Source organism: Lolium rigidum, chromosome 3 (assembly GCF_022539505.1).
Source record: "Lolium rigidum isolate FL_2022 chromosome 3, APGP_CSIRO_Lrig_0.1, whole genome shotgun sequence".
NCBI lineage: Eukaryota > Viridiplantae > Streptophyta > Magnoliopsida > Poales > Poaceae > Lolium > Lolium rigidum.
The window spans coordinates 335,491,792-335,507,977 of NC_061510.1; the positions used below are offsets into that span (position 1 = coordinate 335,491,792).

The 16,186-nt window shown below is 44.8% G+C and overlaps 1 protein-coding gene across 1 annotated transcript; it reads right to left on the reverse strand.

Moving 5' to 3' along the window:
* Window positions 1-245: 245 nt before the first annotated feature.
* LOC124700096 (probable E3 ubiquitin-protein ligase BAH1-like 1) lies at window positions 246-15,545 on the reverse strand. Its single transcript, XM_047232281.1, has 7 exons — window positions 15,519-15,545; window positions 3,302-3,517; window positions 2,447-2,691; window positions 2,115-2,378; window positions 1,191-1,328; window positions 872-930; window positions 246-774 (listed from the first exon to the last, which is right to left on the reverse strand). The coding sequence occupies exons 2-7, from the start codon at window positions 3,510-3,512 to the stop codon at window positions 669-671; spliced, it is 1,023 nt and encodes a 340-aa protein (XP_047088237.1). The 5' UTR covers window positions 3,513-3,517; window positions 15,519-15,545; the 3' UTR covers window positions 246-668.
* Window positions 15,546-16,186: the final 641 nt, after the last annotated feature.

Genomic DNA, 16,186 nt, shown 5'->3' on the forward strand with positions numbered 1-16,186 from the left:
TGTCGAGCTTGCCCCAACCTTGTAGGAACCGGTTAATGATTCTTATTCGTGTAGTACCTGATAGTATATTAAACAATGACAACATGTAGCCAGTCTAGCACCTAATGTTCAGTAGTTCCACGTATTCCAACACGATTGCACGAACCGTGCACACTATAACAGGGGCTAGTCCCTGTTGTTCTAGTTTTTTTAAGGCTGTTATGTAAACAAACATGTGGAACTGGCTGAAATGGTATGTGATGAATATCAAACAATCAATACTGAAGCAAGTAGCAAGATGCTCGAATGTGAAGTTGCACAGGATTCCATTTGTTCACTAAAAGAACTTATCTCTACAAAGAAAAATAGCACAATAGTAGACAGATGAGAAAAATAAGCTACACTGGAAGTACATCATTCCAAACAAGTACAACGGAAGCGAACAAAGGAATTGGTCGATCCTGTTTCTATCCAGATCTGAGGAGGTTGACAAGGATTGCTTCATCGCCATCTCCCCTCAGTTATGTTAATAACTGCCACCTTTGGGTCGGTGGTGCTGAGTAGCAGTCAATGAATCAAATTTCCAATTTTCTTAGAGGACTCTTCACGCCTCATATTCAGCGGCTGGATAATTTATTGGCAATCACCAATTTGAGCAAATGAACTGGCTGCGGTTGCATGCCCAATATTCAGATACCCATCGACAACATCGCTTGTGACTCCCAGTATTCTTTGGACTGCTTCACCATCTCCGTCCGCTCTTCACGCATTCTGCACCTCCAGTAATCCTTACACCTGATAAATCCATAGATGCAAATTCAGAGTTAGAGAAAGGTGGTTTCTTTTCTAGAATTCTTGTTGCGTAATAGGGATCTAAGAGAAGTCTTGGTACCTTGTTTTGATGAGCAGGTCAAGTTCGTTCATATGCACGGCATGGGCAAAGACACCAACCTGCAGGTCATCAGATTCAAACCATTACCATGTTAGTTGAAGCAATGCTCCATTCTTATCAATAGTTGCATTTGTTTAGCAGCAAGTTCAAGTGTACCACCAACTATCAAACTAAAAAAGCTAAGAAATTATGGCTGCCGTTGGAAAACGAAGGTGGTATGGAAGAAACTATATGGCCATGGAAAAGAAGCAGGTAATCGACGGAAACAAGCAGACAGGGCCACAATGATACATAAAAGAATATAGGATTGCTCACATACCGCTCGGCATACAGGACACTTGGCCTCCGGAGGTGCAGTCTTAACGCCCTGGAAGATGTACACAGATGCAGCACCACATGCACAGCCTTTGCAGAAGAGGTGACCGCAGCTGAGTGCATACGGGTTGAACAATGTGTCCTGTGCAAATGGCCAAACCATAAGTCAAAAATGCTTCAAATAAACATGTACTACCTCCGTTTGGTTTTACTTAACATAGGCCTAGGTACAAATTCATGCAAGCGCAGCTCACTCCCCGCGTCGATAAAACAGAGGTAATACTGTATTGTAGAAAAATACTTATATAATATTGTCATCCTGCGACTCTGCAGTTCACAATATTTGGGGTCTCCATGAAGAACCCACAAAAATTTAGCATTTGCCACATTCCGTTGCGTAAATTGATTTCTAACCCGAACAGTTAAAAAATGATTAAAAAAATTAACTCGAATTTTGCAATCAACCTGTGTATAAATCCATGGTAATTTTTTTAATGTGCTTTAAAGCTCATTTTGCAATTTTTTTTTTACTTTGATATAATAGAAGTACTATCAATTATATAGCATGCTGCTCACGCCGATGCTTGGGTTCAGATGAGTAGCACTAACTGGATACAATAGCCATGCCAAATCCTATTTTCTACTCCCTCCGCTCCATACTAGTTGTCACTGATTTAGTACAAAGTTAATCAGCGAGAACTAATATGAAACAAAGAGAGTACAATTTATGGTGGCCAGTGGCTAGACAAAAACTAGCAATACATTCTACCAACGACATTAGAAGAAAGAATATGTACTGCTGGTACAAGCAATTTGTCAAACAAATACATGCTATTGCAACATAGTAGGTTAGCTATTGCAAATTTCATTACATAGGAACAAGATAATCAAAAGAGTAAGATAGGGAAACTTCAGAAAAACATCTTACCAAGCAAATTGGACAAGTTAGGTTGTACTCATACTTAATGGTTTCAGAGATGGCCATAGTCATTACTGGTTGTGTTCCTGCCAAGTCACAGGAAAAATTCTTGAAGAATCCATTCTTGAAGAACCCTACAGGTTCATCAACATCCAAACTATCACAGTTCAGATGGAAGGCACCCAGCTCAATAAGCCAAGGTGACTGCAACAGTTCAATATGCTCAGTTTGCATCTTGCTCTTGAAATCTCTACCACTCACAGAACCATGTATCTGCAAAATGCGCATATTAGCATGAAGATCTTAAAATGTAAAGGGCAGTTTGGAGATAAAGAACTTACCTTGTCATATTTCTTGAGAATTTTGCGGATAGCAATAGCATTCATGGTCACATAATTTATTAGCATTCGGCCTTCTTGAACCATGACTTGTTGATCATCTATGAAGCACTGCCGTACACGCCATATATACCTTTGTAGCCCTGAAGGAACATGAAGATGTAGAAGACGCTGTACTCTAGAGCTGAAACAGCCAGCTATGTCTGAAGCCTCCTTGTTGAGTTCTGTAAAGAACATTTGATCACACACTGAAAAAGAAATATTACAAGTCAGGATATCAACAGTAGAAGCAGTATTTCAGTGCAATATCAAGGAAATTAATGAAAACAAATTATTTTAGTCAAGATAACTAGTCCTGGCTATACAACAAAATCCCCAGTATTGAGATCCATAATACTTCACAGCTATACCAAATATTTTTGCCTTCCCCTCCAAAACCTATAAAATTTGAAAAACAGAGAACCGGGCATTCTACAAACTGAAATCAGATTTTTTTTTTTTAATCTTTCACAGAAATTCAGAAAGGATGAATGGGTAGAAAATCAGAGCACAAGATTGTATAAATGGAAATTAGACACTTCTAATATTTGATAAAATTTCTCGGGTGCTTCTTATTTGCTGGTTATAACAGACAGTAAGCTCAACATTATCATTACTAGAGATAGAAAGTAAACAACATTTTACTAATTCTCTAAGTACGTTGTCAAATCACATCTGGGAAAAAACGAGATATAGAACACGAAAGGGAAAATGGGATCACTTCTATTGCCATATCACAGACATTCAGACAAGAAAGATGAAAGCACAGTACAAACAATGATGCATAGTCTGCCTATTTGCACTAGAGGCTGGACATACATGTGCACGAATTGCATTCGCAAATGTCTGAAGATGCGTCACTCCCGTCAAGTAGCTGGTCACCATTGGTAACATCTTCTTGCAGTGAGCGGTCAACTCGACATCGCTTTAATACTTTCTTGAGGCGTTTGTACTCTACATGGGAGCACTTCGCTAGATACTTGTCCTGCTCCACCCTTAGGTACTCCTCATAAATTGAACCAAACTTCATCTTGGCTGCAATGGAAGCAGGATATTAGCTAGATCCATGTGTTCTTCAGGAGGTTAAAAATAAAAATACACTATACCACATCTACAGCTGCAATATCATCTGGTAATCAAAGAAAGGATGTTCCAGTTTTACACCTTCAACAATGCAGTAAACCTTTCGCTGAATACTTTGACTTCCATGTCTAATTACCCCAACACGGACATAAACCAAAAGAGAAGACCATCTTCGCATATTAACAAGGACTTGCACTCTCAGAAGGAATAATATCATACTGAAGGAAGCTTGCCTGATTTAGCAGTCATATTGCAAAGGCTTAAAACTAAGAAAGCTACGAGAGTAGTGAAATTATGTAGTGTAAAGTGTAAATTTTGTATTCTTAAAAAAAAAAAAATCATATGTACATCCACCAATAAATATTTTTCAAAAACACGATTTAATATTGATATCTCAGAAAGGTAAAACCATTAACCTTTTTATATTATTCTTGGTAATGAACAACACTTTGGCATGTATATGGCGTGGCGACCTGGCTACGATCAAACCCCCTGACCCTAGTGTATGGTCCTCTCTATGTTCCCACGTCGTCAGGCTTGCAAGCTAGCTAAGTCATCTCACATACTCCCCAAACCAGCCACACGAATCAGGGAACATTCCAGTTAATACGTGTGTATTTGCAGTGCAGTATTCACTATCACAGCATTGTTACGTACTGGTCATGCTGCTGCAAACAATCGAGCTTTCAGTTGCAGATTGAGTTTTTCATGCCTACCTTTTGACATTATAAAAACTCTGCTGATGGTATGGCCATTTGCCACTGGAATCAGGGAAGGCGACACATGCTAGAAGAGAAAGGTTAAGCGGGCAACTGTTCACAAATTACACTCGCCCATGAACTTCCTCAGAATACATTCGACTTGTCATATCGTGACGTGGTCAGATATTTGGGTTCAGACTTTTCCTAGACGACATATCAACAGAATATCGTGATGTGATCAGGTATGTGGGTGGGTTCAGACTTTTCTGTTGCAGAAGACATATGAATAGTATTTCGTACGAAGATGTTAGATCGATCGTTCACCGCGTGAATCTGGTTATAATCCTAAACAATAAGATGAGCGCTGACTTTGAATCTAAAAAAAAATGGTACAGTAGCATTAGGAAAATACCAAAGCAGCTAGATTACAAAACATCCCTGTCTTTTCTTCTGAAGGAACGTGTGCAGAGCAGACGTTCCTCCAAGAACCGAATACTTTAGTGCGCTGAGTGGATAAGGAGCCAAGGCATTTGACTTTGTCAGAGGCTGGGTGGCTTAACGAGCAAGCAAACAAGGGTCCAGTGACAATTTTCTCTGTTAACTAATGGCAATTAAATTAACGGGGGTGAAACAGGACAGGAAAGTGAAAAGGAGGAGGAACAGGAAAGATATAGAACGTAGGACGAGACAAATGTGACATGGGCGAAGCGAATCTATTCCTGCGAGAATCGAACAAACGAGGATGGATTAAACCCATGGAAGTGCACTTCCGGACAGAGGAACATGGCAAGTGTTTTGCGTACGGAGAGATGCTAGATTCGCGAAAACAAAAAAAATAAAAAAAAATCTGAAACCTTCCTGGACTCTTCTCGGATGTTCGTGAAGGGGAGAAGCAGCGGGTTCCCGGTCACCTCCCCCGGCCGCGCCGCAATGCAAAATCCTAGATCAGTATGTGGAGAGCGATCGAGGACGACGAAATGGGCGGATAGGCAGAAAAGGAAAACTCGAAGCCAGTCATGGAGCCGAAGAATTGGCAGGGCGGTGGAGGAGACAAAATTGAGTACCTGCATGCGGACGGGATCGGCGTCCCGAGGCGGCGGCCGCCCTCGAGGAGTAGGAGGGGGAGGTGACGCGGGCGGAGCAGAGCCCTCCCGGTTGCACGGAGGAGGATCGGGAGCAGGCGGAGGGATCGGGGTAGGAGGAGCAGTCACGCCGCGCGCTTTTAATGGCGGGCGGCGGCGGCGGCGGCGTCCACGCGGCGGCAAAGGCAGAGTCGGGTGCAGACGCGGTCGGGGATTGGCGCTTCGTCTCGACTCGGGCGGCTGCAAGAAACGAAACTCTGCTCTGCTGGATGGACTCCCGCTGTCGGTTCCGCCCGCGTTGAGATCATGGTTAATAAATGGGCCCACGGGTTTTCCGTTCGTCCACCGAACGGGCCCACGGCCCAGAGTCACATAGGCTCGCGCGGCCGCTCGCTTTCGGGAGATTCACTCGGATGTCCGCTGCTTTGCGTTTATGTTACGTTGCTTACTTGGCTTGGCTTTCGTGTCTATGCACGCCAACCACACGCTCAAGATCAAGTTCAATAGCATAATAGAGGGTCGTCGGCTAAGAAAAGATGACATATCATGTATAGCTAACAGTACTATAGTCAGCTAAACAAATGTTGTAGTATATCACAACATGACTTCTATTGGTTCGACACATGTTCTTGGAGGTAGGCAGGCTGGTGCCATAGTCGTACATGCACTTATCTGGCATCTGGACCCTAATAGAGACCTAGTGCCAATCCCACCCGTCTCGGCTTCCGGCCGCTCCCTCGCGAGGGAGAACCACATATGTCGCAACCACCTACTATTGAACCCACGCGACGACCCATGGCACGCCGCCAACTCCCCGCACTAGCACAATTTGGTTAGACACGGAGCATAATCGAAGCAGGAGGCCGTACTGCAGGCCTTGGCGAGGGCCGAGAGCGAGGTCACACTAGAAGCGGTACAGGAGGCTGCGGCGAGGGCCTCTACGGCTGCACCAACTAGCATGTGCCCCCCCCCCCCCCCGACTCTAGCAGGCCTACCCACCTCCATGGTTCTCCGCTCAGGATCTTGGTTGCCTTGGCCCTCGCTTGCGTCCCCCCCCCCCCCCCCCGCCATACCCACCGACGGTAATTGGCCACCACCGTTCTTGATGAGCGATGACGACAACTACTAGGCCACGGGGGGCGAGCAAACCCTATTGTTTAAATTTTATAAAAAAATAGTTTTGCATTAATCTGTGTCTACTTCCTCTCTGTATGATTACTTTTTACCTTCACAAGAAAAAATTAAGAATTGGGGGAGCCTGCTCGGTTCCTGACCACCCAAACGGGCAACATGCATGCACGACAACTCAAACGGATCAACAATTTGTGTTCGATTTGGGTGGCTGGCAAGGAGATGTCCTAATTAATTCCGGCGTACGGTAGTGGAGGTTTAAGAAAAATGGCTTCTTTTGTGACTGAGAAAATTATAGTATGTACTCTAGCTAAGCTATCTAGGGCGGCCGATAGCCCGTGGGCAGAACACTCTGGGCGGGTTGACGGCGGCGGTTGGTCATCATCGGTGGCAAACAAAATCATGATTAGCACAGCGGGAAGTGGATGGACGGGTGGAATGACTTTCTCTCTCACACGGTCACACCCACGCATGGCGAGAGGTGGGCGGAGCACTCGTGCCGGTCCACGCGCACGTGTGTGCCAACTGCGAACGCGTTCTACTCGGAGCAGACGTAGAACCCGTCACGCCAGCGTATTCTTGGCGTTCATTCTGTTAGACACTGTTACGTAGCACTGTTGCTGACGTGAAAACTACACGCAGACATAGCATACATGCGGCTTGGCGAGGTGTCATATATATCGGGATGTGATACTTCTTCACAGAACAAAAATATAGATAGATCGATTGAAATATGTAAACCCGCGACAAATAGGATGATTGCTCACTAGAAGATAGTACATTATTCTGAAAGAAAGTAGGTTCCAGCTTAATAAATTAACTCTATAAGAGCAAGTACAATAGAGTCTAGTCAGCTGACTATAAGACATTAAATAATATATTTTAGATGAGTTGGAGGAGAGAGAAGAGGAGAGAGAAGGGAGGTGAGCTACTATGCAATAGCCAGCTCTTGCACATGCTCCTAGGCACCTTGTGAGAATGAAAGGTGGGCCATATATTAGTAAAGTACTACATTCTTATAGCCAACTATTGTACATGTTAGCTATATGATGACTACAAATGATATGACATCTTGTTATAGCCAACAGTTGGCTATACTATTGGAATTGCTCTAAGAATGCAGTAACCATTCCACCGACTTCTTTCAAATCATGGACTTAAACCAAAAGAGAAAACCATCTACACATCTTAACAAGGACTTGCTCTCTCTTCAGGAGTAGCGTACTGACGAAAGCTTGCCTGATTTAGAAGCCACGTTGCAAGAGGTCTTGCCAATCCGGCGGCAAAAAAACGATTAGGCCCACCGGTCGCTCCCCGCAGGCGACAAAACCCTAGAGCCCCAACCAGCGTTGCTCCTTCCCTCTCCAGCCACCGCTGTCAGTGCCGCCCGTCAGGCAAAGCCCGCGCAGAGCCATCGACGACGGAGCAGCTCTCGTTCGTGTTTGGAGGGGGGATGGGTCCTCTCGTCTAGCAGTGGTGCTCTTCGGTCGGTGGAGGTTACAGCAGCGACATGTCTTCTTAGGCAGCGCAGCGCCAGGAGGCGGGCTGGCGATGGTGTGCCTTGTTGGTGACAAGGCGAGGCGGCACCGGCCACCGGGTTGGGCAAAGCTGGGCTGCCTCCGGCGGACGGGGAGTTATCCGGAGCGGGGGATGGTTGGGCTAGCGGTGGATGTCCTGCAACATCCCCGCGGGGGCTTCACGAGCATGGGCTAGGTGGGTCTATGCTCGGACTGGATGGCCTGGTGTGGCCCTAGCCGGCATGTCCGGACAGGTACCGCCATTGCCAGTGGAGGCCGTTCTCTCCCACGTGGCCACTACCCTATTGCGCCTCAGCTTCAGAATCCTTTATGATTCCGCTGGCCTCGGTTCGTTGGCCGCATTAAGACGTCGATGATGTTTGTAAGGTCGTGGTAGCGCTCGTTGGTGGGCGGTGAGTTTGGTGTAGCACAATGGAGCGTTCGGGGCGGGGTTGCGAGGGTCGGGAGAAATCCATGTCGGTTTGGCCGACACCGACGTGGTGACGCGCGCCCGTGGGCACCACCATTCCTTCCTGAAGGGCGCTAGGAGAAACCCTCCTCCCTTGTCCATGTGCGTACCGGGGGAACCGTAGGACCTTTCCGGGTAGCAGCGTTGTCATCACATTCCTTCTTAAAGGTGTTGCTTGGTATCCGGCACATCAGAGTGCCTGGAGCATGGTGGGATTTCTCTAGAAGGAGCAGCGGTTGAGGGAAACCTTCGTTTTCGTCGATCCGACTTTTTAAACTTTGTTTATCTTTTCTTTATTTTTTGTTTTTCTGGGCGTGCTTGTGCTGATGTCCCAATAGTTGTACCATATGGTTGCTATATTAATATAGTAGGGCGAAAGCCTATTTCAAGGAGAAGCCACATTGCAATGGCACAAAGCGGTGATCCAACAAAGTACTCCTTTCGTTTCTAAAAAACTTCTCAACTTTGTCTAGATACAAAAAGATATATAAACATGTTTCAGTTATAAATACATTTGTATCTAGAAACTATTGAGCAGCTTTTTCTTTGGGAATGGAGGGAGTAGTAAAACGATGGAGCTTAAAATGATCCACCAGTCAAGGTCCTTTCGATAACCAAGATTTAATATTGATATCTCACAAAGAAAAAAACTTTCTTCCAATTTTTATTATTCTTGATAGTGAATAAAACCTTGATAGGTATCGAGTATGTAAATGTATATTTACAGCGCAATATCACTATCACGGCATTTTCACAGGTCATGCTGCTGAGATTAGCTATTTTTTAAAATATCTTTTTCCTTATTCCAGAAATAATATAGTAGGGCGAAAGCCTATTTCAAGGAGAAGCCACATTGCAATGGCATAAAGCGGTAATCCAACAAAGTACTCCTTCCGTTTCTAAAAAAGCTGCTCAACTTTATCTAGATACAAAGATATATAAACATGTTTCAGTTATAAATACGTCTGTATCTAGAAACTATTGAGCAGCTTTTTCTTTGGGAACGGAGGGAGTAGTAAAAGGATGGAGAAATGTAAAATCTTAAAAGATAGATCGTTCGTCCATCCACCAATTAAGGTCCTTTCGATAACCAAGATTTAATACTGATATCTCAGAAAGAAAGAAAAAAAAGTTTCTTCCAATTTTTATTATTCTTGATAGTGAATAAAACCTTGATAGGTATCGAGTATGTAAGTGTGTATTTACAGCGCAATATCACTATCACAGCATTTTCACAGGCCATGCTGCTGAGATTAGCTATTTTTAAAAATATCTTTTTCCTTATTCCAGAAATAATATGCGTTTTTTTTAACATCAATCTGGCCAAAACCGACTAGTATTTGTCAGCTTCGCAGAAAAAGTACTACGAAGTAGTTAGTTTGGGCGAAGCTAACAAGTCCTAGTCAGTTTCAATCAAGCCGAGGCCATATTATTTTTGAAGATTTTTAAAAACACGTATTATTTGTAGAATTGAAGAAACTAATAATAATATTTAATAAAAATTGGTTGCCTTGCTAAGTTGCTATCTTCACTGGAACTGAGGAATGCGACAAGCGCTAGAAAAGAAAGGCTTATAAAAATTGAACTTGCCCGTCTCAGAATTCCTCTGTTTTTGTCGTATCGTGATATGATCAGATAATGTGGATTCAGACTTTTTGTAGAAGACATATGAATAGTCCTTGGTACGAAAATGACAAGGCAATCTGGTTATAATCATAAACAATGCTTTGAACGCTGACCCTGAATCTAAAAATGAATAGCAGCAGGAAAGTACGAAAACCAGCAAGTCTACAAAAACATCCCTGTCTTTTTTTCTGAAGGAAATCAAAATATACTTTATTATGCTATAAGTAACTTGATAAGAAGGCATTTGAATTTCTGATAGGCTAAGTAGCTTAGCCAGCAATCAAACAAGTATCCCGTGATGATCTGTTTCCTTTTGCCCTTGGCATTGAAATGCAATTAATGGCTTGAAACACGACAGGAAACAGAAAAGGAAGAGGAAGAGGAATAGGACGATAATAAAAACATAGGACATGACAATGCGACATGGACCGAGCGAATCTATTCCTGCGGGAACCGAACAAACGAGGGCTCAGAACGTGGAACTGCTAGGTATTCCTCGTATCCCGGCAGACAGAAGAGCATGGCCCATGTGTTCCGTTTCCGTATGGTGAGATGCTGGAAGCAAAATCGCCGCAAGCAACCATGGAGTGGATGAAGGGGGTGAGGCGGTGAAGGAAGATGATTCAGTACGTACCTGCATGCGTGGCGTCCGGGGCAGGGTCGGTCGACGTTCGAAGGCGCGCGGCGGCCGTCCGCGAGGAGGAGGCGGAGGAGGAGGAGGGAGCAGTAGAGGATCCGGGTAGGAGGAGAAGGCACACCGCTTTTAATGGCGGGCGGGCGGCGGCGGGCACGCGGCGAATACGCTCGGGGAAGGGCGCCTCTAGTCTGCTAGGCTTGGTGCGGCTCGGACTTCCTTCCTTCCGGACGAAACCAAACTTTGCTCCCGTTCTGTGGTGGACTCTCTCCCGCTGTTGGTTCCGCGTCCTAGAGAATAGAGATGAGATTGTTTTGCTTTCGCCGTGATAAAGAGCCCCGGACCGCGGGTTTTCTGTTGCACCCAGCTTGATGGGGCCCACGGCCCAGGGTCAGCCACTCGCTTTCGGGAGATCCATTCGGACGTTCGCTGCTTTGCGTTTACGTGGTTACGTATTGCCTTCGCTTTCGGAGGCCTCGACGCACGCGAAACACACGATAACGTAGTACGCGTCGCGACGGCTGTCATCTAACAATGCAACGGTGAACTAGGTAGGCCGTGTTTGGTTGCTCCTGCAGCCGATTTTTAGTTGTCCACCGAAAAATATCTTTTTTTATAGCATTCTTATAATTACTAAAGCGCCGAGATTGTTCGATAGACCATTTTTAGCGAGCTAACCTCTTCTCGTGCTTGTAGGAAAAACGTAGTGCTGAGCTGGTGTGACGGGGAGAAGGTAGAAGGTCACCCACATCCGCGAAATACTGACGGAAGAAATTCGGCCACCACCTGTCGATTCACACCGCCAATTTGCGCCGCTCCGCCTCACCGCCGTATTCCGCTCCACCATTTTTCTAGCATTTGAGCTCTCCGTCCAAGAAAAGCTTCTTCATCGCCAAGCAGGTAAGCTACGCCAGCTCCGATGTGGCAAGCCTTCTTTCTCCGCCTCCGTGAGTTTGATGGTCAGAGCGCTCTATTAGCAAATGGTCTCTCTCAGTAGATTTAACGGTTGTAACAAGCACTCCCTATGGTGGTGGTATTGATGATGATCGATGTGGTTGTACATTTTAAAATAAAGGTAGGCTTGATGCAAACTGATGTTAGATCTTTATATTTTTCGAGGTGATAAGTACTACATGATACTACTATATACGAATTGCAATTATCTGAAACACATTTTCTATCGTGTTCTTTAACTTGGGTAAGCTCACCACGTACCTTGAAAAGTGCACGTAACGAAACAACTTTTCGAAATAGGCTTTTGCCCCGCTTTATAAGTAAAACCACACACGGCTAAACCGATACAAGGTAGAGGGGGAGACCGGCCTCTTACAAAGCAGATCAAAGATAAAAACAGCGAATAGAAAGGAGACGTCACACCCTCCAAGGTACAACCGACACTACTAACTAAAGATGCACCCCGCCTCCTTGTGAAACCACCGGACAACGTCGTCTCGTACCCACCAAGTTATTTGCCGCCATTTAATTAGCCAAAATGTAAATTTCATGCAACCAACCACTTTCTATAGTTTAAAAAAAAAGTTTGCAACCAAATAAATAGCAGGACATGAATTAGATGTTGCATCCTCCGTGCGGCTTGGCCAGAGCCAAGTTGCTCATATGGTCAAAATTGGTGCGAGCAACCAAAGCCGTCTTATCAAGGAAATATAAATGTCGCCTTCGTAATTTTTATTACCGCTGGTGTTCTTTATACTGTTGTTTGCTTTTGATGATGATTAGTAGGTTAACGATTCTTTTCGCAAAATAAATAAATAGTGGTGGTGGGACTTGGCAGCTAAGTAAAAGAGTGAACTGGAGGAATTCTCTTAGCCAGCTATGGCGGCTGAGAGCTTAGCATAGGCATTAGCCAGAGCGCACTCGGTGGATTTGCCGCCGTGATTAGGCTTTAGGGTTGGTCATTTGAGACATTGGTAGTGTATACTTTTGACGAAGCTGGTCATCATCTTTGGCCAACAGAATGATGGTTAGCGCAGCACGGCAGCATGGTTGTACGTACTACGTGGGCGGAGCACTAGCGGCAGTACTCCACGCACCACATCCACACGTGCGCGCGTTCCGAGAGAGCCGCGGGCGTACAGCAAGTCACGTCATTTGGTTCATTCCCTTGCGTAGGATTGTTGGGAATCCGCTTCATGAAGATGAAGAAGACTGCTAGCTGCTTCAAGTGGTAAGAGTGCCCGGCCAAAAGGAAGGTGCAAACTTGTTCAAAGTGCTAAAACAACGATAGACCATGCAACTGCTTGGTACCAGCGGATCAGGTTAACCTGAGACGATCAGATGAGGGCTGGCTTTAATTGAATTTAAAAGGAAAATATTTTAGTCTGAAAGAACTTCAATACCCCTCGCAAGATTATCTTTTTCGAATTTTCATCGCTCTAGGAGTCAAATAATTACATTTTAAGTTAACTGGACATACAAGCAAGGGCATCTGACTCTCTCGGAGGAGAAGTGGCTTATCCCACAATTAAACCATCTTATTCCCTGACCACCGACACTTATTATGAATCGGAGGAAGTATCAAGTATCCTCAATCGAGAATATCTGATCCTTCAATTTATACGCTAGAAATATTTTAAAAAAATGCACACACTCAAACACTAGAAACCGCTATTAAAACCAACCCAGGAAACATGATTATTAATCTCAAATATTTTTAGAAATGGATATCTAAGTTTGGGCCATACACTTTAGAGATGTTTACCATAAATACACATATACTATATAGTTTGAACTTAAAAATAAATAAAAGAAACCGTGTTACATAATATAGTTTAGATTACTACAAAACAAATGTATTTTTCAATGATAAAGATTTCAATTTATAATGAGGAACACTAAACTAATATATAGAAATATTAAAATGTGGTTAAGTATGTTAAATAAGTAATTAAAAATTTAGTTGCTATGATTGTACCATGTTTTTTGAAGTTGTAGGTATAAATGTTTAGTACAAATTTTATTCTTGTAATCTCGAAGCTAAAAATCAATTTTATGACTCGGTCAGCCAAACCGCCGCCGATCGGCGAATACGTGGCCGATTAATCTATTGGCCGGACTGACGTCTAACTCTCTGTCAACGGATAGGCCTCGTTGGCATCAACATGGTAGATCTACCTGCCGATTGCGCCGAATCACCCACATGCCGACCGATCGGTTTCTGTGCCGCTCACTTGGAGCATGATCACTGCACACACGCTATTAGCCTAAGTGTTGATTACTTGAACCCTCATGCATCTGTTTTCCACCTATCTCTTCCGCCTTACTTTCCCGCCATTTTCTTCCGCCTCCAGTTGCCGCCATTTTTTCTCGCTGTCTCCCTCTATTAAAGCGGGCATCGGTTAGTTATGATGTACACGCCTTTTCCTATTCCTCGCAATGCCCAATTTCCAACATGAGTGTGCCTTGCTCTAACCAAGGTATGAGGCCAAGCAAGACAAAGAATGCAAGTTTGCCACCGAGGGTTAGAGCAGAGCGGTGCTGGTGCGGCCATGTTGCGAAGGTGAAAGAGGTGGAAGATTTTTCAAATCAGTTGGGCATTAAGTTTTTCATATGTGCCAATATGACGCTTCTCCAGCCGCCGTGCTAGTCCTTCATCTGCAAGGCCTTCGGTATGTTGTGAGAGCATGTCGAATAGGTAAATTTTGTTGCCATTGTTTCTGATAAGGGGTTGCCCGATTTTTTTCCTATTTTTTTAAAATTTGTTTTCTTCATACCGCGATCAGTTTTGAGTTTCCCTATGTTCCAGCTTAATTTACTCTATAAGAATGTAGTAGCCATTTCACCGAGCTCTTTCAACTCATCATGGACCTTAACCGAAAGAGAAAACCATCTTTCTCACATCTCCTGAGATTATACAGTGCTGCTGTAATATAAAGTTTGAGTTTTTCAGTTGCAGTTCTGATAAAAGAAGGGCTCAGCGGCCGGATAACTTGGCCATCTCAGAATTCCTCTGTTTTGTCGTATCGTGGTGTGCTCAGGTAATATGGGTTCAGACTTGAGACTGATGTACTAGAAGTCATGTGAATAGTCCTTGTTAAGAAAATGAGAGACCGATGCGTTCACCAGCTGAATCTGGTTACAATCCTAAACAATGCAATGTGTGCTGACTCTGAATCTAAAAAGGGTGTGTCTAAATCTCAGTCGATTGAGACATAACTTATGTTTTAGTCGAATTACATGATGCGGGCCTAAACAAAGTATAAGGAGCAGCAAACACGAATCTTCAAGAAAAACAAAATCTAACGATGGAGCACGTCACTGAGACATAAGCTACATCTCACCTAGCTCAAATTTAGCAATTCCGAAGAAGAAAACCTTGACGATCTTTTAGTTTGTTCTTTTTATATCCTTGGCAGTGAAACGAAATTAATTGCTTGAACGGAAGAGGAATAGGAAGATAAAACATAGCAGGACAGGACAATGTGGCATGGGCCATGCAAATCTATTCCCGCGGAAATCGAACAAAGAGGGTTAAGAAGAGTGTTGAGCTGCGATTCCTCGTAGCTAGGGAGACAGAAGAGCATGGACATTGCTTTGCGTACGGTGAGATGCTGGATTCGCTGAAAGCAAAATCTGAAACCTTAAGATACGCTCGTCGACTGGCCCCGATCACTGTCGCCGCGATGCAGTGGACGAATCGCGAAATCATAGATCAGTTCTTGCTAAACACCGACGAAGAAAGACGAGGACACGACGAAATGGCGAACCCGCAACGCAGACACGCAGAAAAAACACGCAAGCAACCATGGAGTCGGTGAAGGAAGATGATTCAGTACCTGCATGCGTGGCGTCCGGGGCAGGATCGGTCGACGTGCGAAGGTGCGCTGCGGCCGCCCGCGAGGAGGAGGAGGGAGCAGTGGAGGATCGGGGTAGGAGGAGAAGGCACGCCGCTTTTAATGGCGGGCGGGCGGCGGCGGCCACGCGGCGAATACGCTCGCGGGGAAGGGCGCCTCTAGTCTGCTAGGCTTGTGCGGCTCGGACTTCCTTCCTTCCGGACGAAACCAACTTTGCTCCCGTTCTGCCTGTGTGGTGGACTCTCTCCCGCTGTCAGTTCCGCGTCCTAGAGATTGTTTTGCTTTCGCCGTGATAAAGGGCCCAGGACCGCGGGTTTTGTGTTGCACCCACCTCTATGGGGCCCGCGGCCCGGGTCAGCGGCTCGCCCGGCCGGCTCCCTTTCGGGAGATTCATTCGAATTTCGGATTTCTGCTGCTTTGACAAGGATGGTAATTTTATTCACGGGTACCGGTATACGTGCAGGTACCTCCGCATGGTTAGGATATGGGTGTACTTTTTCTGTGTGTCTGTGTTGCCTTGTATGGGTAGAAAAAGGTTAGAGACAAGCTCGAATCGGTTGTTTTTAACGAGCTAACCTCTTCTCACGTTCGTTGGGAAAATATGGCACCAAGCTAGTGCGAGGGGTAGAAGGCGGAACCTCACCCACGTT

What these genes read in the sequence shown, in the direction of transcription:
- LOC124700096 (XM_047232281.1), bottom strand. Translation starts at nt 3,512, where the DNA reads ATGAAGTTTGGTTCAATTTATGAGGAGTACCTAAGGGTGGAGCAGGAC. An exon ending in TTCTCAAGAAATATGACAAG is followed by an intron (nt 2,379 to 2,446) that starts GTAAGTTCTTTA and finishes CGCATTTTGCAG; the next exon opens with ATACATGGTTCTGTGAGTGG. An exon ending in GACCTGCTCATCAAAACAAG is followed by an intron (nt 775 to 871) that starts GTACCAAGACTT and finishes TGGATTTATCAG; the next exon opens with GTGTAAGGATTACTGGAGGT.